This window comes from Drosophila pseudoobscura, chromosome X (genome assembly GCF_009870125.1).
Source record: "Drosophila pseudoobscura strain MV-25-SWS-2005 chromosome X, UCI_Dpse_MV25, whole genome shotgun sequence".
Classification (NCBI taxonomy): domain Eukaryota; kingdom Metazoa; phylum Arthropoda; class Insecta; order Diptera; family Drosophilidae; genus Drosophila; species Drosophila pseudoobscura.
In genome coordinates this window covers 64,493,452-64,515,583 of record NC_046683.1, presented here as the reverse complement: position 1 = coordinate 64,515,583, position 22,132 = coordinate 64,493,452, and the positions used below count along the sequence as shown (strand labels likewise).

At 47.4% G+C, this 22,132-nt stretch overlaps 1 protein-coding gene across 10 annotated transcripts in view; it reads left to right on the top strand.

Moving 5' to 3' along the window:
* Lmpt (four and a half LIM domains protein limpet) overlaps positions 1-20,758 on the top strand; it is a 59,880-nt gene extending 39,122 nt beyond the window's left edge. For 3 of the 10 annotated variants that reach the window (XM_015188382.2, XM_015188387.2, XM_015188385.2), the window contains 5 exons: positions 11,292-11,492; positions 12,159-12,333; positions 19,127-19,296; positions 19,362-19,548; positions 19,613-20,671. In XM_015188382.2, coding sequence (XP_015043868.1) covers positions 11,292-11,492; positions 12,159-12,333; positions 19,127-19,296; positions 19,362-19,548; positions 19,613-19,770 — 891 coding nt within the window. In that variant the 3' untranslated portion in view covers positions 19,771-20,671. Of the gene's footprint in view, positions 1-106; positions 5,014-10,253; positions 10,660-10,974; positions 11,044-11,291; positions 11,493-12,158; positions 12,334-15,039; positions 15,209-17,857; positions 18,093-19,126; positions 19,297-19,361; positions 19,549-19,612 lie in introns of those variants that run through there. The other 7 variants (XM_002135458.3, XM_015188386.2, XM_015188388.2 and 4 more) reach the window with 7 other exon arrangements.
* Positions 20,759-22,132: the final 1,374 nt, after the last annotated feature.

Below are 22,132 nucleotides of genomic sequence, written 5' to 3'. Positions count from 1 at the left end.
GCCTGCTCTCCGCTTTAACTGCTTTTTCCCCTCTTTGCTTTTCATATCCGCTACGCTTTTGCCCATGCTTCCACTTCCGCTTCCGCTTTCTACCCCTCCCCTGAAGCTGCAAACCTCCCCCGCAACGGAGGAGCAGTCCAAAGGTGGTGGGGGCTCACCCGGCCTCCGACGTAGCCCGCGTATCGACGAAATGGATCACTACGAAGAGCGCTGGTCGGCCAGTCGGCCGGAGCCGGATCAGGATCAACCGCATCCGCAGACACCCAGCATCAATGTCCAACAGCCGGACACGGCACCCTGGCGCGATCAGTACGGACTAATGATGGAGGGCCTCAGCGACTTTTACGACTTCCAGGCCTCCGTGAATCCCTCGCGATCGCGTTCCAACTCCCGCAATCCCTCGCCACAGCCCAAGAATGTGGCCAATCGCATGGACGTGGACTTGGAGAAGTCATTGGAGGTGTACGACGACACTCAGAATGGTGTGGCGTCGGGAGAATTGAATTGCGAGCTTGTGCTGCAGCTCCTGGAGACCACTATGAACGGGAACGAGGCCCCAGAGACACCATCAGGCGAGCAGCTGATGGTGCAGAATGTGGCAGATGATGCGGGCAATGGAAGCCTCCCAGTGGCGATGGTATATGCACCAGCACCAGCACCAGCCGAGGGACCTCCCACAGAGAACTCTCTCCATGAGGAGAGAGCATCCTCTGATGCAAGGCGACATTCACGCTCCCGCTCCCCACTCCCGACCAGCGAGAATCTCGAGCGGAGCATCAGCCAGCGAAGGCAGCGTCTGATCAAGCACAACGATGAGATCATGGAACGACTGTCCAACTCCAGCGGCAGCGACAGTAGCAGTGGTGGCCGCAACAGCCCCATGGAAACAGAGGCCAATGGGAATGTAACGCCGCTCCTGCCCCAACCCGTAATCGAAATCAACGACCTGGCCCTGGACGAGCCCATGGAGGAGGAGGCGCAACCGACGCTGGAGGAGAGGCGTCTGTTTGTGGAGACCCTCAGAGCGGAGCGCAATTCGCGCTCCCGATCACGATCCCGTTCACGTTCGCCCCTGCCCACGGCGGATAATATAGCCAAGAGCCTGGAGACACGTCGCCAGAAGCGCATCCAGCACAATGACGAGATCTTCGAGAAGCTGCGTGAACAGGAACAGTCTCCCGAATCGACACTGCCCATACCCTGTGTGTCCATCGAGATCGAAGCGCCTCCTGAGGAGCCCCCGGCCGAGGGAGAAGTCGTCGAGGAGGACACCCCCGAGAGCATGGCCCGACTCTTCGAGCAGCTGCGTCTGAACCGCGTGCGTTCCCACTCCCGTTCGCGCTCACGTTCCCGCTCCCCTCTGCCCAGTGCCTCCAATCTGGAGCACAGCCTGGAGAGGCGTCGGGAGAAGCTGATTGCCCAGAATGACATGTTCTTCGAGCAGCTCCAGGAGCGGGCCAAGACCCCGGAACCAGAGCCCCGCGTGACAGTGGAATATGTCTATGAGTTTGTCCAGGAGCCATATCATCCTGCGGATGGCAGGGACATGCGTTCGCTTTCGCCCTCACGTTCCCGTTCCAAGACACCGCCGGGGCAGGAGCAGGACTTCCATCGGATGCTCAATCTGGAGGGATCCGATCAGCGGACCCTGCGCAAGAACAGCGAGGAGGTGGAGAGTGTCCTGGCGACGAGCGCCAAGCAGCGGGCACTGGATCTGGAGGCGCTGCAGCAGCTCCAGAATGCCAGCGAGGAGATTGAGCTGCGTGTCCTCAGTCCCACGGGATCCGAGCGCCAGAGAGTGGAGGAGATGACCAGAGAGGCGTCAGATGTGGAGCGAACCGTCTCGGAGGTGGCCAGGGATCTCCAAGACGAGCTGGTGGCCAGTGGCTTCAAGCGATCCACCTACGTGGGCGAGTCCCTGGAGGCTCCAATGGCGGATAGGGCGGCACAGCGAGAGCTGCAGGCAGCCATCCTGGAATCCCTCACGGAGAATCGTCTGGGGGCCAAGCCCAAGACCTTTGCGGAGGAGCTGAAGGACACGCAGCGCATGAAGGACGAGTCGCTGGCCAGCGGCTTTAGGCGCTCCACCTACGTGGGCGAAATGTCGCAGGATATGTCCGCCACACAGCTGGACGACCTGCGGCATCGCACGGCGGAATTTCAGCGCTCCCGCAGCCAGAGCCGATCCCCGTTGAGGGGCGAGGAGGTGGCCCTGCTGAGGGACATTGACGAGGAGGCGGCCAAGCGGGAGCTGCAGGATCAGCTGCTGGACAGGCTGGCGGCCTCCAGCGTGAATTTTGAGAACTTTTCGCGACACCTAAATGCCGATTTTCTGGACAGCGAACGGCGCGCCTCCGACTCGGCGATCCTCAAGCAGAGCGATCCCTACGGCGATCATCTGGATCCGGAGGAGTACCATCACTTCCGGCGCTACTCGCTGGCCCAGGAGCAGCCCGTGGAGGAGTATCCCAGCGATGAGTATGTGTACATCTCTCAGATTGAGGTGCGCACGATGACGGGCACCAGAACGTGGCTGAAGGAAGACTATTACCCGCTGGAACCGGAGGAATATGAGTCCTCGAAGGAGAATGTCGTGGATCAGGATAGCTGGGCCCGAGCTGTGCTCGCCGCAGAAGCAGAGGCGGCCGCCTTCGATGCCACCAATGCCATCTACAGCTATGACATTGCCGACGAGGATCAGCAGCAGCATCTGGAGCAGGACCTGGAGGTGGAGCGGAGCAGCTCCAACGACAGCGACGACGAGCGCCAGACGGTGGTGGAGATCGACGACGAGGACGAGTTCGAGTACGAGCTCGACGAAGGCATCTCGGACAACAACGAGCGCACACAGCCCACGGACGAGTCGCATCACGACACCTCCGAGTGCGAGGAGGCCGAACGGAACGCGGATCGCTATGCGAACCGTGGGGCCCAGGACTGGGAGGAGGTGGACGATGTGGAGGACTTCCTAGACTATGGCCTAGACGATGGCGCTGTGGGCGGGGCCACGCCCTACTCCGACCCCGACTCCTTCATCGAGCAGATCTACAACGATGCCATCAAGAACCGGAAGCAGTCGGGCATCCTGCGGGAGTACGAGACGATGGTCCAGGAGCAGCTGCCCTCGGACCAGAGCGGACCGGAGTCCTCGGACAAGGAAAAGTCCGGCTCGGAGAGCGAGCGCTACGCCCTGTGGGCCAAGACACGGGAGCTGGAGAGATCCAGCTCCCGGCATCGACACACCGACGTGGACATTGCCCTGGGCCTGGGTCTGGTGGAGAGCGAGCGGAGGGACACGGAAATGCGGTACTTGGGGGATGCCCAAGTGGCCGCCAGACAGTCGACGCGACTGCGCACACGGTATGGCTACAATCCGCAGCTGCAGGCGGGCATGGAGGTCGAGGACGACATCGAGGTGGATCTGAACTACAAACCGAAGAGGGAGTACAATTGGAGGAAGAATTTCCGATTGGAGGATGATAGCAATGGGGGAGAAATGAGGGGGAGAACTGAGGAAGAACAGCAGGAAGAAAGGGATCGTTTTGAAGAGGAGCACGAGCTGGAGCAGGACCAGGAACAGGACCTGGAACAGGACCTGGTGCAGGAACTGGATCAGGAACTGGAGCTGGATGTAGATGAGATGGATCCCAATCAGTATGAGGATCAGGAGCCATACACCAATGATGATCCCCTCCAGCAGGCGGAACAAACCAACGGGGAGATGGTGGACCTGCGTCGCCTGAGCCTTGGCGGCGAGAGCATCACCCTCTTCAGTCGCAGTCCCATGCGGGAGATCCTCACCGATGTACCCGAAGAGAGTAGCCTCCATGCTGAGGCAGAAGCCACAGTCCCCAACGAGGAAATCCTACCCAGGGAGGAACCTGCCCCCAGCGAGAAGCCCAAGAAGAAAAAGAGCAAGAAGAAGGTGCGCAAGGGCTCCAAAACGGAGGAGGAGCTGCGCGATGATAACGACTCGGACACACAGATGTACGGCAGGCGACGGCCGGAGGAGCAGCAGCAGGAGGCAGCAGCGGAACCACCAACTCCCAAGCGGAAGTGCCGCTCTCGACGCAGCTCCAAGAGCAGTCTCACCAACGAGGAGGGAGGAGGCGGAGGCGGAGGAGGCCTCTTCTCGCCCAGAAGCAGCCTGGCCTTTGTGGGCGAATCGTTGGAGGGCATTGCAGAGTTCGAGGCACAGGAACACAGGGGAGACGAGGAGGAGCAGCCCAAAAAGAAGACCAAAAAGCGGAGGAAGGCCAAGGAGAGCAAAGAGGAGATGGTGCCACCGCAAGCCCCAGAGATCGATCGGATGGAGGAAGCCCTGGTTGCGGCGCTGGCGGAGATCGCCCCCGTGTCGGTGTCCTCCAATCTGACGCCCGAGTCCACGCAGCAGAATCTGCTATCCACCGTCAGTGCGGGTCAGAGTGTGTGCGTGACCCCGGCCTCGTCCATCGAGGAAGCATCCCCCTCCTCCTCCTCCTCCCTGACCGCTGCAGCGCCGTCTGGCGCCGTGGTGCCCGCCCGCTCCGTGGTGGACACCTTTGACATACTGAAAGATGCCAACTTTTATCCGCTTTTCTAGCCGTCGCCATCGCCATCGCCATCGCCCTCGCTTTTGGTTTGATGAATCTTCTCGAGGCGCTGCTCTCTTGCGCCGTCACTCATTTGATTTCGTTTGTTTTTATCTATTTCTTATAGACATGTTCATAGCCACGAATACGAGCCCACGTCCAAGCCATAGATCCATAGATCCTCCCAGCATCCAGCATCCAGCATCCGCATCCTCTGACTGAAGGGTAAACGCCCGCCCGACCCATGGGATCAGAGATCCCATACTATATATATTGTATGAACTATGTATTATACTAACGACCCTAAACCCCTCCCAAAGAAAAAAGAGAGGACTCTGCAACTAGTCATCATAGATAGATGCTAGTGTACTTAACGATCTATTTTTTTTTTGTGCTGTCTTTTTAATTGCTGAGAAATAAATGCCAAATGAATAAAATAAAAGCATTTCGTGTTCTTCCTATAAATAGTAGCCCCCCATCAACCGTCAACCATCAAGCATCAACCATCAGCAACCATCGGCAACCATTCCCCAAACGAGTTGCATCTGTGGCTTGTGCCAATTCCCAAAATGCCCGAGCATTGAGATCATTCAGGAGGGTCCCCTGAGGACTGTTGTCGTCCATCCATGGGCACAACAACAAGTGCACTGACATTCACAGAACCACACCGAGAATCGTCTCAGAATTGCCCATATATCTGTATATCTGTGCCTCTTTACATACATATGTATCTGTATCTGTACACTTGGTATTTGTGGCCCACTTTTGCATTCCGCCTGCCCCTTTCCCGCGAATGATGTCATCGTTTGACATACCATTCCGTGTGCCCAACGAAAATGGGGAGGAGCACACATAAATCCCCCAAAATGCAAATTGTTGGCCATATACTTAGATTTACTCGACTTTTAATGGTCACGTCAGTGGGAAGGCATCATAAACCAAACAGAGAGACGTCTTAACGTGTCTTAACATGTCTTACCATGTGTGGGGGAGGGCGGATATATAGATTTAAGTGATTCATACGAAGGTTGCTTGGATGGAAAGCTCGAGACTAAGTAGAATTTGATTGGCCTTAAAGCGTAAAAGAATATCAGACGTGATTCCAGGATTAGTTGGAGATATTTTGGAATTAGTGCCTTAATTAACGAATTTCATGAACTATTTATACAGATTGTGCATGGGTTGGAAAAACTAGTCCTAGTCTCTACTTCTGTTAGAAATATTTGCATATCATTTTAAGGAATTTTTGACAGGAAAAAAAGGGAATATTTTAAAGGAATTTTGGTACGATTTGAAGGTTAGCTGGAACGCAAAAATAAACAAGAAAAATCCCAAAAGGGACAAAGGAGAAAAGGAATGCTAACCCTTAACAGAAAAACCCTTAAGTTGTGGGCACAAAAAGGGGTTTCCCCCCCAAAGTAGGCCACAGCCAACAGGCTCTTTCGTGTGCCCAAAAGTATGCTAATCCCACAAATGCATTTCCAGTTTTTTTTGTGTCACAAAGCGAAAATGCCAATTTCATTCATTGCGATAATTTGTTCCCAGAGGAAGATGTCAACTCAAAGAACACTTTTATGAGGTATATCCCATGCATTTCTCATTGTATGAAACGCTGAAATGTCGCTGTCAAGTTCTGTGTGTCGCGTCCTTAGTCAAATTAAGCAAAAGTCAGCCAAAGGAGGAGCTCCCCCGCCCTCCAACCCCCCTTCTTTTTGGGGGAGAAGATAACAAATTATTTTGGCGACTGTCAATCCGCGGGTCGGGTGGGGCTGGGGAGGGGGGGAAATTGTCTTTTTGAAAATATTTATGACAGGCCGAACAGGAAAGTGTGTCACTCGTGTGATTTGTTTATGCCGCTCACTTTGGCTTTGTTCTACTCGTACGCTTTTCCACACTTTTCCACTTTTCCACTCTTCCAACTGGGGATTTATTTCTGTAAAACTCATTGCGTAATGCATGCGAAAGTGTACAAAACAAATGGATCCGTAGCCGACCCAAAACACTGCCAAAAATTCTGCCAAAAAGTCTTATTCAATAGTTTTTGTGGCTCTGTCTTTGACATGAATTCATTTCTCATACGGAGGCACACTTAAAAGCCTGCGGTTCTATCTATTTATCTATCCATCTATCTATATATACTATGCATGTTCCTTCATATTTTCCATCGGTGTATTATATATTGAGAATATTTCTCTTAGCCTTAAACAATTTTCCGAAAAATCTTCACTTGAAATTCTGTTCTGAATGGATATCTTTTTCTGTGTTCTGTGTCAGTTAAATGAAACACCTTTGTTTCACCCCGCTGCAAGGCATTCGCGAAACATACATACATACATATATATATTTTTGCAATTTATCTTTGGGATGCATGTATTTTTGGAATTTCTCAATAAATTGGCAAAAAGCAAACATGTTTTCATTTGATTTTTCTAGAACCAATTTAAAAACAAATTAAAAATTAAAAATGTGCCAAAATGTTCATCGGTCTTCATGGGTCTCTTGGATCGTAGACAAACTTAAACTTGAACTTATAGACCCCTCACCTCCCACCCCACCCCCACCCACCGGCATAGGCAGCGTCTTGGGCAAGATTTCCTCCAATAAAAAATATAAAAATACGCTGGAAAACACACAAATGAGTCTACGGCATATACGCCATACATATGTCTGTCTGTCTGTACATACATATATGAATTTATGACCCAATTAACGCCTTAACGCCCGCGTGAAAAATGCCAAAATAATCGTAATGAACAGAGGAGCAGTCGAGGAGCAGTCGGGGAGCAATGGAGCAGAAGAGGGAGTGGCGGGAGTGACGGGAGCAGGCAGCAATCATCATCAACGGCGGAGGAGGAGGAGCACCGCATCACACAAAAAACACGCAACAAAACTTTTATCAAAAGATTCGCAAACTGCAATTTTATTTATAACTGAAAAGATTGCAATACACACACACACACAGCCTCCCGCACACGCCACCCCCCGCCTTTGGGGGACTGTGGGGCAATGTCTGTGGCGGCGAAAATAGCAGCCACTAATATACTACACATGCAATGCATTATTTTATGATCCGACTATAGTATATACTATGTATATGTATATATGTGAGATTTGTGCGATTTATATGTACATTTTATGAGTACATGCTTCATAGGAGCGTATAGGAAAATTCCGAAAAAGGGGGAGATGGCCGAACTTCGGCTGACAATTTATCATCCCAGAGAACATACTGAAATCAATGGTTTATCTACTAGAAGTTAGCCTTTTTTGGAAGCTCCCGAATTCAGAGACTGGAATCTGTGCCCAAGCTGTTCTCAGATATCTCTCCTAGAGGACTCTCTCGAGGACTTTCGCAAACCTTTTCTTATTAGGGATTGCTCTCTGCCGTCGTAGGGCTCCCACACCCCAAGGCACGTCTCATCTTTCTTGGCGATCTAGAAACCATCAATGTCCTACCTTAATGGATTGTCCATTATGGAACCCAACCATTCCCCCCTCTACCATCTGTCATTCCTACGTCAGTGGGGCCACGTCTTTATTTTCGCATAAAGCCCATAAATTCCCATCGCAGCAGTGAATCAGTTTACATCCAACATTTTGATATTTCAACAAACTGTAAAATATGCATTCACCGACATATACTATATACTATATACTATATACTATACAATATATGTGTATATTTGATGTACCTTTTCGTTGCGGCTAATTTGCCAGAATATTTTGTGTTTCGTTGATTTTGTTTATTATTCAGATGATTTGGGCTGGTTTTCTTTTTTCCTCTAGTTGTAGTTCTAGTTCTGTTCGTTGTGGATACGACCTAGAATGGGTCTGGTCCGAGGGGGGACGATGGAGACCTTGTTAATTGCTTTCTACCACTGAACTGTCACATTGGCATTTTCTTGGCCTTTTGGCCGAACGCCTGCCAATCCCATTCCCTCACCTTGGTGACCCTCACCTGCCCTCAGGTGTCGCGTCCATTTCTCTATGGGAAATGGAAATTTGTTGTGAGTAAACATTGGTTATTAATTGGGTGAGAATTGATTGGATTTGTTTAAAAAAAAAGGAAGATTATTGGGCAGAATTATTAGTTAATTTATCCACATTTCTAAGTACTTTTTGCTGTAAATAATACCTGAATATAGTCAAAGAACATCCTCTATAAAGCTCCTTTTAGATCCGACTAGAAACTAGAACTCAATTTACACAAAAAAAGGATGCACACTCATACTATATGTTGATCTCAAAATTATTGGTATACAAACTATTATGCAAGTACATTTTGTATTTTGAAAATAACCCATCAATTCATATTTATTTTGATAATTTTGCCCTTGAATTTCAAAGTCTCTGTTTTGCATTTCCAACCAATTATTTGTACAACTATTTCTCACCTCCAATCCGCCAAAAAAAAAACACACACCTGTTGTTGGCCCATTTCAGTAAACATTTTCGCCCAGTTTTTGGCATTTCAATGATGTCTGTATGCTGTAATAGTCGGCCAAACATACGTACGTATAGAGTGGGGAAAATCAGAAGAATGCCTAAATCCATTGCCATAGATTAATATAATTACGATAATGTACCCACGCAAAATGCTGAAAGGCTGAAGATCAATTAAAACATCTATATGGCCCACGCCAGAGACCGAAAATACCGCACGGGTGCGATAAGTGCAGGCCCAGAGTCAGATACAATATATGTACACCATCTAGCAGATCCCCATTGGATCAGAGGAGGAGAAGCAGAAACAGAACCCATACCAATTTATGCTCCATTGGGGATGGATGGACGGATCGTGTGTGTGGGGGATCGTGTCGTGTGTAGTGCAGTGTGGAGAGGGCAGGGCTGCCCCTCCCCCGCCCCCTTTCTCTCCTTCTCTCTTCGTGTCTGTATGTCTTTGGGCCTGTGTGTGTGTGTGTGTGTCTGTGAGTGCTACTTGTGTGTCGTGTGCACAAAGCGCCAGGCAGAAAGAAAATGGAACTAAAAACACCAAACGAAATTTATTTTTTTTGGGAGAAAAATTGAAAATTGTTATACCCATTAATAGGGGTATATTGTATGGTGGATACATGTGTGTAACAGGAACAAAAAGTCGGGGTGTTTCCGAACCCATAACAGTGTATATTCCTGTTGTTTCGAAGGTCAAGGTTCAGCCACGCGCCCTCCAAGAAAACCTGAGGAAGGCCTGATAAAAGGTATCTGAAATGCCTGGCACATCATGGTGGGGAGGCAGGTGTGCCACCCTCTACGCCCACCTTCTGGCACCTGAACCGTGATTCCTCTTTAGAGAGGAACGGGCGTGAAATATGGCAAACAAATTGGCCAAAAATTGAAGAAAGCATTAGCTCAGAAATTGCATATTACATGCATATAGTGCCGTTAATTATTGGCAATATCCACATTGTCTGCCGCCAGGCCATCCATCATTCCCACCCCGATCCTCTCCCGATGATCAGCCATGCGTTCGTTCGTTCTCTCGCCACTCGTATGGACAGAGTGAGAGAGGGAGAGACACGTAACGCGTGCTCTCTCTCTCGTTTGCGTGCTGCTGCTCTCCGAGATTTTATTTTTACACATGGCTGCTGCGAAACTAGATACAAAGCGAGCAGAGCAGAGGCAGAGCCAGAGGCAGAGGCAGAGGCTGAGGCAGCGGCCAATATTCAGACCAGACCGTTTCGAAAACATTTTCGGAAACCGCTGCGGCAGTTGAGATCGGGATCTCGGCGGCAAAGTTCAAACGTTCTTGGACTCCGAACAGAAGCCACAAAATCGAAGCGAAACGAAACGAAACGCGTTTGCTCCTGCACAGAGGCACGCACAGACACGCACAGACACGTTCACACACGCACACACTGCACACACACACACAGCAATACAGAAGCAGATAATAATTATAGAAAGTTTAGTCGGTCATTGGAGTGAGCGAGAGAGGGCTAGGCGCGATGGCGGACGTGGAAATTATGCAAACCGTGCAAACGGAAGTGAAGAAAACGAAAAAGGTCAAGAAGTCAACGTCGTCGAAACGTCGCGAATCGGAGATCCAAATCAGCGAAGTGGAGGTGGATGCCTCCATTGAGGAAAGGGGGTAGGTGACGTGTTTTGTGAGCAGTTCGTAACCGACAGCGCATTCCGAAATATCTGAATCCGTATCCGTATCCGAAACCGAAACAGTCTCCCTGTTTTGGTTTCCCTTTTTTTCCGGACATTTTCCATCCATTCATATTTTTGTTCTGTTTTTTTTTGTTTGTTTTTTTTTTTTTTTGTTCTTCCGATGGATATGTCTGAAATCATCCCCAACAAACAATGCAAAAACCATTCCAAATCAATATTACTCGTACATTTCCAAAATTAAACTCAAATTCCAAAAATGAAAAGCAAAAACTATCCAAAAGTACTCTCGCATATCGAACTTTTACAAAACGACACACGTTACTACTCTACTTTCCTCGGCAAGACCGTTTACTAAAAGGTATCCACAAAATGTCTATCTGTTTCCAAAATACACATATATGTACCCACACCGAAACAATGCCACAAAACGAAACCACAAAGAATACACACACCAAAAGTTACACTGCACAACACAATAAAAAAACACTACAATTGGAATACTCCCCTACCATAGTCCCCCGTCTGTGATTCCCTTCTTGTGCCCCGTAAATGTTGTACCAAGTGATCCGATCCCCATGTACTCTATATATCTCCCGATCTCTGCAGTTAATTTTCAGTGGCGAGTACACAAAAGCCATGGACAAGGACTGGCATTCGGGCCACTTCTGCTGCTGGCAGTGCGACGAGAGCCTCACCGGACAGCGGTACGTGATCCGGGACGACCATCCGTACTGCATCAAGTGCTACGAGAATGTGTTTGCCAACACGTGCGAGGAGTGCAACAAGATCATTGGCATCGATTCGAAGGTGAGTTCTTCTCGAATAACAACCATATGTGGGTGGACCCTGTACAGGCGCACACAAAAACCAATAAACAGTAAATACCGCAGATCCCCCCACCCAGAGAAAAAAGCCATTAAATTTTCATATTTCTTTAATATTTATTTAAAATATTAATGGGGGAAAATAATATGCAAAATACTTGATCTAAATATATTTCATATTTAAAGTAAATATATATTTCCTAACCTACAAATTTATTTGAATTCTATTTAACTTAAATATGGCCTGTTTTGGGTTTTCTCTCTCAATTTGTAATAAACCAAAGCCTGAAAATAATCAATAAATGTTTGAAAATAGTCCAGAAAACATGCACATCAAAATGCAAAGGCACCCCCAGCGGAATTGATTTTTAATGTCGAAAAATTCGATAGCCTGGGTCTTTAATGTGAGTTTTATGTCTCTTTTATGGGTCTAGCCACAATTTGTATTAATTACAGCATGAAAATAGATCGAGATAGAGGCAGGAAAAGCTTGAAATATACATAAATGGAGGTAGAGATGGTAGGAAAGAGTATATAGAACTCGTAAAGACTTGCTGCTTCAAAGGGCAGGTTTGGGAGAAGTTTCTAGTATATTTCCCTTGAGAAATCCTCCACTAATACTCCTCGATTTGTTCTCTCTTCCCAACAGGATCTGTCCTACAAAGACAAGCACTGGCACGAGGCCTGTTTCTTGTGCTTCAAGTGCCATCTCTCGCTGGTGGACAAGCAGTTTGGGGCCAAGGCCGATAAGATTTACTGCGGAAATTGCTACGACTCCCAGTTTGCCTCCCGCTGCGATGGCTGCGGCGAAGTGTTCCGTGCAGGTAAGAAAAGAAAACCCATACCCCATACCCCAACTTGCCGTGTGGCATACTTCCGGGCGCCAGCCACATATTCTGCCCCGACTGGTGGTATGGGCAGGGGGGGAGTACTAGAACCGCACCGCTACGGGATGTGATCGGTTAGACGAAACTGGTTCAGAACAGGTGGACATCTCCATGCTCGCTCCGTTCCTGTCATATCTCGGGCATTTGATCAATTTATAATGCCCCAATGCATGGGGAAATTAATGGCATTTGCCTGCCAATTTGTTGTCTACGGCCGGCCAGTACAGTGAAGACTCGCATGAGTCCATGTACCTCTCAATGGGTGCTCTCTGGCGAGTGGGCACTGTGTGTGTGTAGCCACACTCGAGTGCGTTCGCTTGAGTGCAACGGGCGACACTGGAGGATGGGGAAGATGCTTACGTAAGCGCGTCTCTGATGTCTCCACTGTGGAGTCGGGGACGCGACTCTCTTTCGAGTGCCGTCTGTTGAATGCAAGTTCATTGTCACGCCGGCTGCTGCCGCTGGCTGTGGCTGTGGCTGTGGCTCTCAGCCCACGCCAGACCCTGAAAACACACACCCGTAATCGCACGCTTCCCCCGTTTTATCTGTACTCTTTCCCCTTTATCCCACTCTCTCTCTCTCCCTCTCTCTGTCCCTCTCTCTGGTGTCAAGGTGTTTTGTGCTCTGGTTTCAATTGTAGCGCAAATAAATATGACAGAAAGACAAATACAGAATGCGAGGGGAAACTGTTGTGAGTGTCAGTGAATGATAAATTTATGGCTGATAAATGCCGCAGATCTCTCGGCTTCGAACACGTACTGAAACAGCAACAGCAACACCCATACTCCAAGCCATGCCGATGCGACCCCTCGCCGGCACCTTCCAAATTTGGCTAAAACTGGCCAGGGGGCCGTGACACTTTCGCGTTAACACAAGGTTGCACCGTACCACGCGTTGCCAATGAACGTGTAGAACAAGCGGCAATAACTGACAATAACAGCCGCAAATACAAGTAATATTGAAATATGTTGATTTTTTGCACTGCACATGCAAAATATTATACGATATTTCAATGTCAGGCAGCCCACACACACACACACACACACCACACACAGCTCAGACATCCCAGAGATCACCGATCACGGATCACCGATCACACGGGAGGGAAGTGACAGAGACAGACACAGAAAGATATACGACCACATTGGAGTCTCTGGTTCGGTTTTGTTTGTCAAAGGTGGATCTCTGTGATTGACAGACGGTGACCATTTTCAGGCATCAGCTAATTGTCATCTTAGCACATCTCAAACGCTGATTAAATACTCGTATTAGCTGATTACTTGTTTATGGCCAGAACTTGGCATATTGGCTAACAAGTCGCCCTCTCTCCCTGATCCCCCTTTGAGTACTTCTAGTCCATAGAATCATGACTCATCTCCGAAATAAAATCGCACAAATAATTACAAATCTCTCTCTGTCCCTCTGTCCCTCTGTCCCCCTCTCTTGCCCGCACAAGGCACGCGTCTTCCCACCCAAAGATTTTTGTAGATTTTCTAAGATTTTGTATTTTTATTCCTTTTTGATTTGTGGCTTTTAAATTGACTTTTGTTTTTGGTTTTTTTTTTTTTGGGGGATTCATTAGAATGAAAAATGATGATTATTATACGAATACAGCAATGGAGAAGATGGTGGGAATCAGCGGGTATAATTAAATATATATTTGTGCAAATATCTGGCACTCACTGAATGGAACTTTCATTTGTTCATACTGTATATTGGATTTATAATTGAGGGAATGATGGTTTATATATAGATTTTTCGACGGTTTGGGGGAAGAGTTCTTGTAGATTGAGAAGAGGAAAAAGAGAAGCTTCTTCCATTCGCTATCGCCATCTTCTTAGAAGAATGCTTTCCCAAGATCTAATATTGCACAACTTTGCTCCAAAAACTTCTCTTAGCCAATTACTCTACAAGTTCCCTAATGAATGTCGCTGTTGTTGCCACTCAATTGATTGATTGCCGATGAGGGGGGAGGGGGGAATCCCACGTATATACTGGGTCTCATCCAACGCCATTTCCGTGGATCGAGCGAATTAATCAAAAGCGAAACAAAATGAAATTGACTCGGCATCAACGCCTTCGGGTCGCAGAATTCATTAGAAACTGCAATCATTTCCTATTAGAAGGCAACCAAAATGCCACTGGGCGTTGCAAGTACGTACTACAAGGGGTCTAACCCCAGTCCCAGTCCCAGTTTTAGTTGACAGATGCGCCATGGGCCATGGGGCACACTTGACTATCTGAAAATCTGCATAAACAAAACAAAACTAGTGCTTCTGCTGATGGAGGATGGTGAGCGTCATTCTGTTCATAATTGCCTTTGGAACATTCGCAGCAGGCGGAGATCGAAGATTGGCACCTGGACTGCCTTGCCTAAACGGGCAGCGGCAGGGAAAACAAGATGATCTCTAGTCGGAGGCGTCGGAGGCGGCGACGGCGGCATGCAACAGACACGAACCGCAGCCATTTCCACTCACTTCCATTCCATTCAACTCAAAAGCAACTCGATTTCGGTTGAGTGGATTCGTTGCTATTCGCTGAGTGCCGGCTAACGAATGCTCCGCAGAACGAGTGAGTGAACTCCACTCCGTTGTCTGTGGCTGTGGCTGTTGCTGTTTCGGTTTCGGTTTGGGCCTTCGGGTTTCAGTCTCAAAGCGGCTTTCAAAGCGCGTGGAATGTGCCGCGGCTGTGTGCTACAGAATACGAATATAGTGTTTGGGGCAACGTGTTGCATGCAATCGCGCAGCGAGCTTTATTGATTGCTGCATAAACTTTTCTTGATCATCGCGATACAATAAAGAACCGAACAAAAGTATTTCCGCACTTAGTTTTCCATAATCGAGAGAGACGGAACCCAGAAGCCGCCAGCTCTCGATTATAAACATTTTTTTTTGTGTGTTTAAAGAAAATCCACTTGTAAACAGCAACGAAAATGAAAAGTGTACTCGCAGAGACAGAGGCAGAGATCTCTCCTTTGGGCAGCCCACATTGCGTATACTCAACGCGCACACGTCCTGGGCGTATACGTAATATGGAGTTGGAGGACAACCCACACACAGATTACACAATCCCCAGCTGCAGGTTGCAGCTGCAGGCAGCTCCGCCTCTGCTTTGACTCGGATTTCCCCGCTTCAAAGAAAAAAAAAACAATTTCATAAATAATCCAAGTCCAAGCCAGAAAGAAAGAAAACCGGAAACAGATTTGAAGTCGTTTTGGGATGCATTTAATGTCAAGCGATGGCCAAATCGACGTGTTCCACATTCGTAAGCGAACACCCAGACCAAATGGAAGACATGTAAAAGAGAGAACCCGTCCCCGTACCCGTACCCGTCGCCGTACCCGTACCCGTAGCCGTCCCCGTCTCCGCCGAAACACAGACATGAATATGCCGCACGCAAAGTGGAATTTCTTTCGATTATTGCTGCTGTTGTCATTGCAATTGAATATCAATTCGGAATTCGAAACGAAATCGAACTGGAAAAACGCTTGAGAAACTTTCAATTGATTCCGTAATTGTTGCTCTGGCGATTAAAGGGAAACCATTCCGTAGTCCCCCTTCTGCCACTTAATTACTCTACTGGGGGCTCTACTCTGCTCTGAGCAGTCCCAGCTTTGGGCTAATTAAAGATCCCATCGGGGATATACTTGTACATTCGATCCACTCAAAGCCAAAGCCAAAAGCCAAATGCCAAAGCTGAATGTCAATCGTTGTCTTATCAAAACAAAGCCACAAAAAACAAGCCATTTCAATTTCTCTTTTCACGGAATCCCACAAAAAACTAATAAATCTGGAGACCCAGCCAGAGCCAGCGTCAGAGCCAGAGCCAGCATTTGACTGTCTGCCCTGCGGGTCAAAGTCAAAGTCAAAATCAAAGATCTCCCTGACAGAGACAGTGAAAATCAAACAGAAAGAAAACTTTGTCAGCGCTAAATGAAAACCCTCCTCGTACGGCATATGCCCGTACAATATTTTCGCTGATCCGAATGGCCTCTGTCTGGATTGCAATTAAAAATGCAGACCATGCACACAGCCTAAGGGATTGTGGGTTTCTGTTTTCGGTTTTCTGTTTTTCTGTGTTGACAAATGCAAAACCAAATCCACTTTCATTTTTAAGGCTTTGACACTCGCTGAATGCGGGGCTGGAGTTTGAGCAAATGGCATCAATCACAGCGCTGGCACGCACACAGATGCAGTCATCGACCTGTCAATATATCATTATCTCAATGTCTATCCACTTGACCTCAGCAGCGGCAGCGACGGCGGCAGCGGCGGTGGCAGCGGCGGCGGCGGCGTTTGTTGTAGGCGTCCGTCCCTTGTCAGTGGTCAGTGGGCGACGTCTTTGGGTATTGAGCGCCTGACAACCCATCACAATTAGTTATAATTATGTTGGACACTGGCGGCTATAAATAAGCGATGCTTATGCCAGCCCACCATTTAACCGCAAAAGCCATACGAACGCTATAGTAATCCAACACGGATGGGACCGATCTTCGGCTGTTGCGACAAGATCGAGAGTAGTTCATCGATTCATTGATATTTCTATCCCCATAGATTTCTCTCTCCGTTCAATGTTCGTCTTACATCATCCAATAATCATTTGTGAGGTTTCTCTGCAATCTGCCATCTCTCTTTGCTTAGCCTTTGGGATTACTCCAACATTCTTTGAGCCGAACCACATAGCCGAAACGTTCGTATGATATCTCTCCTCCGCATCTCCCAGATACAATTGTGTGGGTTTCTCGTTAAGATATTCTATCCGTACAATTCTGTGCTTCCTGTGCGCCTTCGCACAGCTTCAGCTTTCGGACAATTTCCTGCTCATGAGTTATTTAGAAGCAATTTTGATTCGTGTTTTTTGCTGAGTATTTCTATTACAAAAAAAGTTAATTATTTAATGATTTATGATCAGCAGGCAGCTGTTTTTGCTGTTGCTGTTGTTTTCATTTCCATTATAGCCAATTTGGTTTTGGTTTTGGGTCTTTGGATTTTATTTATAAGCATTCGCTAAGTTTAATGAAACTTGTTGTTCGGCAAATGATGTCATTGAGGACGGCGGCACGTCAGCACGGCAACGCATTGATGAGAGAGATGGATGGTGGATGGTCTCTCTGGTGGACTTGGCGTCGCCAAATTTGTATTCCATCTAGATCTAGAGCCAGATCCAAATCCAGATCCAGATCCAAAGATAAGGCCTACTGCCGCTGCTGCTGCTGCTGTTGGTCTTCTTTTTGGTCAAATGGGCTGTGGAGTGGGGGCCAAGTCTTTTGACCCACATCGCGGCGAAGCGATCTATTAACTGGCGGTTTTCGTGACTTATTAAGAAAGTACTTTCGGAGAAGGAGGGGGAGGGAAGAGAGGGACAATCGAAGCCACATCTGGGGTACACTTTCCATTCGTGTTGCGCTGCTGTTTTATCATCGACTAATCCGCCGATGGGGGGGGCGCTGGTATCCTCTGAGTAGCATTCGATCATGACCGACGTGGATGTTCTCAGCTCGAGAATGAAGTCTCGATTGCATCTGCAGTCAAAGACCATTGGCGCGGAGCGCATCAAGAAGGCCAAGGACAACAACGAGGACATTGCCGTGCTGAGCATGTTCCTACCGAATGCCTCCGCCGTGGAGGAAAATCGCAATTTCCATTGCCAGCTGGGCGACTACTGCCGGCAGGGCGATCCGCGTGCCACCAAAGCAGGTAACCCCTCAAAAAGAGTGGAGTCATAAATTACTCGTATGTTAATCAGCGCGGAATGATACATCATAATTTATCATTATTATTGCCCAAAAACTATTCAAATTGGAAGCAGAAGAAAGGAACCGCCCACAGGCCACAGTGCCAATGGAGCCCATGGAGCCAATAGCGTCATCTTTATGGATGATGTGGCTGTCTCTGATGACTAATCAATGGACCTTTTACGGAACATCTCTGAAACAAGCTAGACACGAAATCTGTCTAGATATTTGATATGACAAAATGTAGGGGCCATAAATTAAGGTGTTCAAAGTGGGCCATGAATTTATGCGAACCCCAGGGCCTCAAAGAAATTAAAGAGCCATTTTCCGCCAGCATAATTTCCACTCAATTACCCGCTCTGCGGCCTACATTTCCCACAGTTTCCACAAAAGGGAAAAACTATCTTGAACTCTTTTATTTTGTTGTTGCCATTGTGTCTGCTTATTTTTGGCAACAGACATTTCGAACACGCAATAAATAAACTCGGCGGAACATTAAACAGAGGCCCCAAAAAAACCACCAGAAATGTCTTCCCTGGAGTGGAGTGCTTTTGTCTAGAGACTAGCCGAATATTTGCGTAATTTCTGCATTAATTGTTTATGAAAATGTCGAAGTCTTCAGGCGACACAGAGGGACCGAGAGAGAGAGTGGGGGCGTGACAGGCACCCCCGCCATTCCCTGGGAGAATGTTGCATGTCTGGCAAACATAATGGGGGAAAAGTTTTTGTTTTTTTTTACATTGAAAATCCGATTGTCTGCCATCCAGCGATTGAGTGCGCCCTGGCCCCACTCTGAGGGCGGCCTGAATATGTCGGGGCCATGTCGATGGCTGGAAATTGAGGTTTTCCCTAGATTAAATCGCACCAAAGAGCTGGGTTAGTGGGTTGACGTTGACACAGTGCAAAGTTCAAGGTCTCCCGGCAGAGCCGGAAATTGATTGGGAAATATATTGATTTCAGCGTCTAACAAACTCCACCTTCTCTTCCTTCGTGCAGGTACCAAGAAAATGGAGTACAAAACCCGTCAGTGGCACGAGAACTGCTTCTGCTGCTGCGTCTGTAAGACGGCCATCGGCACCAAGTCCTTCATACCGCGGGAGCAGGAGATCTACTGCGCCGGCTGCTACGAGGAGAAGTTTGCCACGCGCTGCATCAAGTGCAACAAGGTAGGGGCATCAATAGTCTATATTTTATATATCCTGTGGTAATGTCTCGCTCTCTCAACGCATAGGTGATCACCTCTGGCGGGGTTACCTACAAGAACGAGCCCTGGCATCGGGAGTGCTTCACGTGCACCCATTGCAACATCACGCTGGCCGGCCAGCGATTCACCAGTCGCGACGAGAAGCCCTACTGTGCCGAGTGCTTTGGCGAGCTGTTTGCCAAGCGCTGCACGGCCTGCGTGAAGCCCATAACAGGTGAGCGGATGAGCAGCGTTTGGATCCGTTGGAGTTGGTAACATTTTCATGGTTTATCCCCCAGGCATTGGCGGCACGCGCTTCATCTCGTTTGAGGATCGGCACTGGCACCACGACTGCTTCGTCTGTGCCAGCTGCAAGGCCAGTCTGGTGGGACGCGGCTTCATCACCGACGGACCCGACATCCTCTGCCCCGACTGTGCCAAGCAGAAGTTGATGTAAGGATCGGATCAGATCGGAGTAGATCGGAGCAGATCGGTGGCGCAACAAGCGGATATTAGCCATAAACCCATTCAACGAAATTATGGATCAAATCATGAGGAAAACCAGATAGAGGGGAGGAGGAAGATATATATATATATACGTGTATTAAAACGGTATACAAGAGAAGATATTGCCTTAAAACTTACATTAGAAATGATGAGAAATTAGCGAGAAAGAAGCAGAAAGTGAAACATGAGTCCTACAGCAAATCAAAAGCAAATCAAATTAAATTTTGTAAAATTTTGAAATCGATAGATAGTCCTTGCTTTATCTGCACCATCAGAGATTGTATAGATATTTATTATTTGCAATTGCATTTCAAGGCGAAATCAGAATTCACACAAAAACCACAAAACACAACAACAACAAAAAAAACAACAAAAAACAAACGAAAAAGCACACACACAAAAAAAAAAGGAAGGAGAAGAAACCAATATGAAATACTGGTACACCATTTGTAACTACATATTGTTGCCCGCATTGAAAAATGTATGTTTATTTATTTATTTTAAGTTTTAACCAAGCGACAGACAGAGGAGGGATTGAGTAGAGATAGAAAAGGGTACGGAAATGGAGTCGAGTGGAGTGTAGAGGAGAGGAGAGGAAAAGTGTCCTACTCGCTGGTTGCACAGTCTTAAAAAGTTCTATTGTATTAAAAACCACACGATTTGTATGTTTGATGTGAATTGTTTTGTTAATTAAACAGCAACAAAAGCCACACACACGCACGCACACAGACACATGTCCTAGCAATTTAATTGTTTAGTTTTATACATTTTTTTTTTTTTTTTAATCAGTTTTTGGCTTGCTTTGGGTAGCGACTCCGCTACTCTAAGCCCTAATTACACACACACACACAAATAATAATGATAATTGCGACACAACATTATATCAATGTCCTTAACTACTTAATGAAATTCAATCTAAATAAATTAATAAATTATCATCCATACTGTTTCAATGAAATATTAGTGTCAACCGATAAAACACGCTAATGCTCCTGCTATCATAGAGGGGGAGAGAGTGGTGGTGGTGCCCTTCTACTGCTAACCCACATTGGGAGAGAGAGATCCATGAGAGAGCGCCATAGGCAGGACCTACGAAAGTCCTCTACGATGAGCCCCGACCATCAATGAACAACAGGCAGGGGCCTCAGTCGTGGGATCATTGGAACTGTTATGATGGATCTTGCCAACCAGCCGGCCAGTGTCTTGGGCTTCATTTCGGTGGATAGCATCCTTAATGCCCTGATTTTGCAAGTTGATCTGAAGCACACGATCCGCATTCTGAAACCAAGGAATCGATGCATAGCCGACAGCTGTCGGCTGAAACCGAGACACCTTTGTCGTAACGAATGGTATTTTTTCTTATGCTGATAACTTCTGAACGAAAAAAGATATCTTCATGAAAGAAACTTCACTTCTACTGAAAGTATCTCAAACTTTAGTCGGCATGAGTACACGATGATATAGTGTCTATAACTTAGTTGCCGGTGCATATTTTTCCCAACGTTTTCATCTTCGACAGCATATCTATACATTTCTCCATTCAAATTATCCAAAGCGCTCTTTTGGGCCGAGACACCGAAAGATCGGAAATCGCAATGTCCGGCAGCATTGTTGCTCATACTTAACTTTGTGTGGCATACTTCTTTGGCTGTTTCATGTAGAATGTAATAGTTTCTGGAAAAACATGTACAAAAAAAATACTTTGAGTCTCCCTGCATCGTTCGCTTCTAATGACCGTAACTCTAGTATTGAATGAGATATTTTTTAAGTCGACGTCTTAAAATGATCGTAAGAGGCTTCCAAATAAGGGGGACAATTTTTGCAAAATTTGAGGCTGGCGTAGCCATGTTAAAAATTTTTGAAAAAGCCAATTTGTATTTCCTATAAATAAGGGTAACATTTTGTAATCACTGAAAGGGATTCCTTTTCAGGTACTTTGCCTGTGCTACACTTCTTGATATTGGAAGCTATTCAAAACCCTTTTAAAGAGCAGCTAAATTCTCCAGGGAATATAACACTTTCACTGCACGCCGTGATCGAGTATTGAATATTGGCGAAATGCCTGGCTTTTTGGGGCCAGCCGGAGAAAAATATAACAGAAAATTGACAAATAAATGCAAATCAGTAACTCAAACATCGCAAACGACTCAAAACCAAAGCCAAAGCGCAGCGAGAGAGCGGGGCACGGCACGTCTCACGTTGCTGGCCTGGCCCGGCCCGGCCTGGCCTGGCCAAGTGCCAGCCGCTTAAACGGGCCGCGCAAAGGTAAATACAAACAGCGTTCAATTACACTCAGGGCTCAGCAAAAGAGG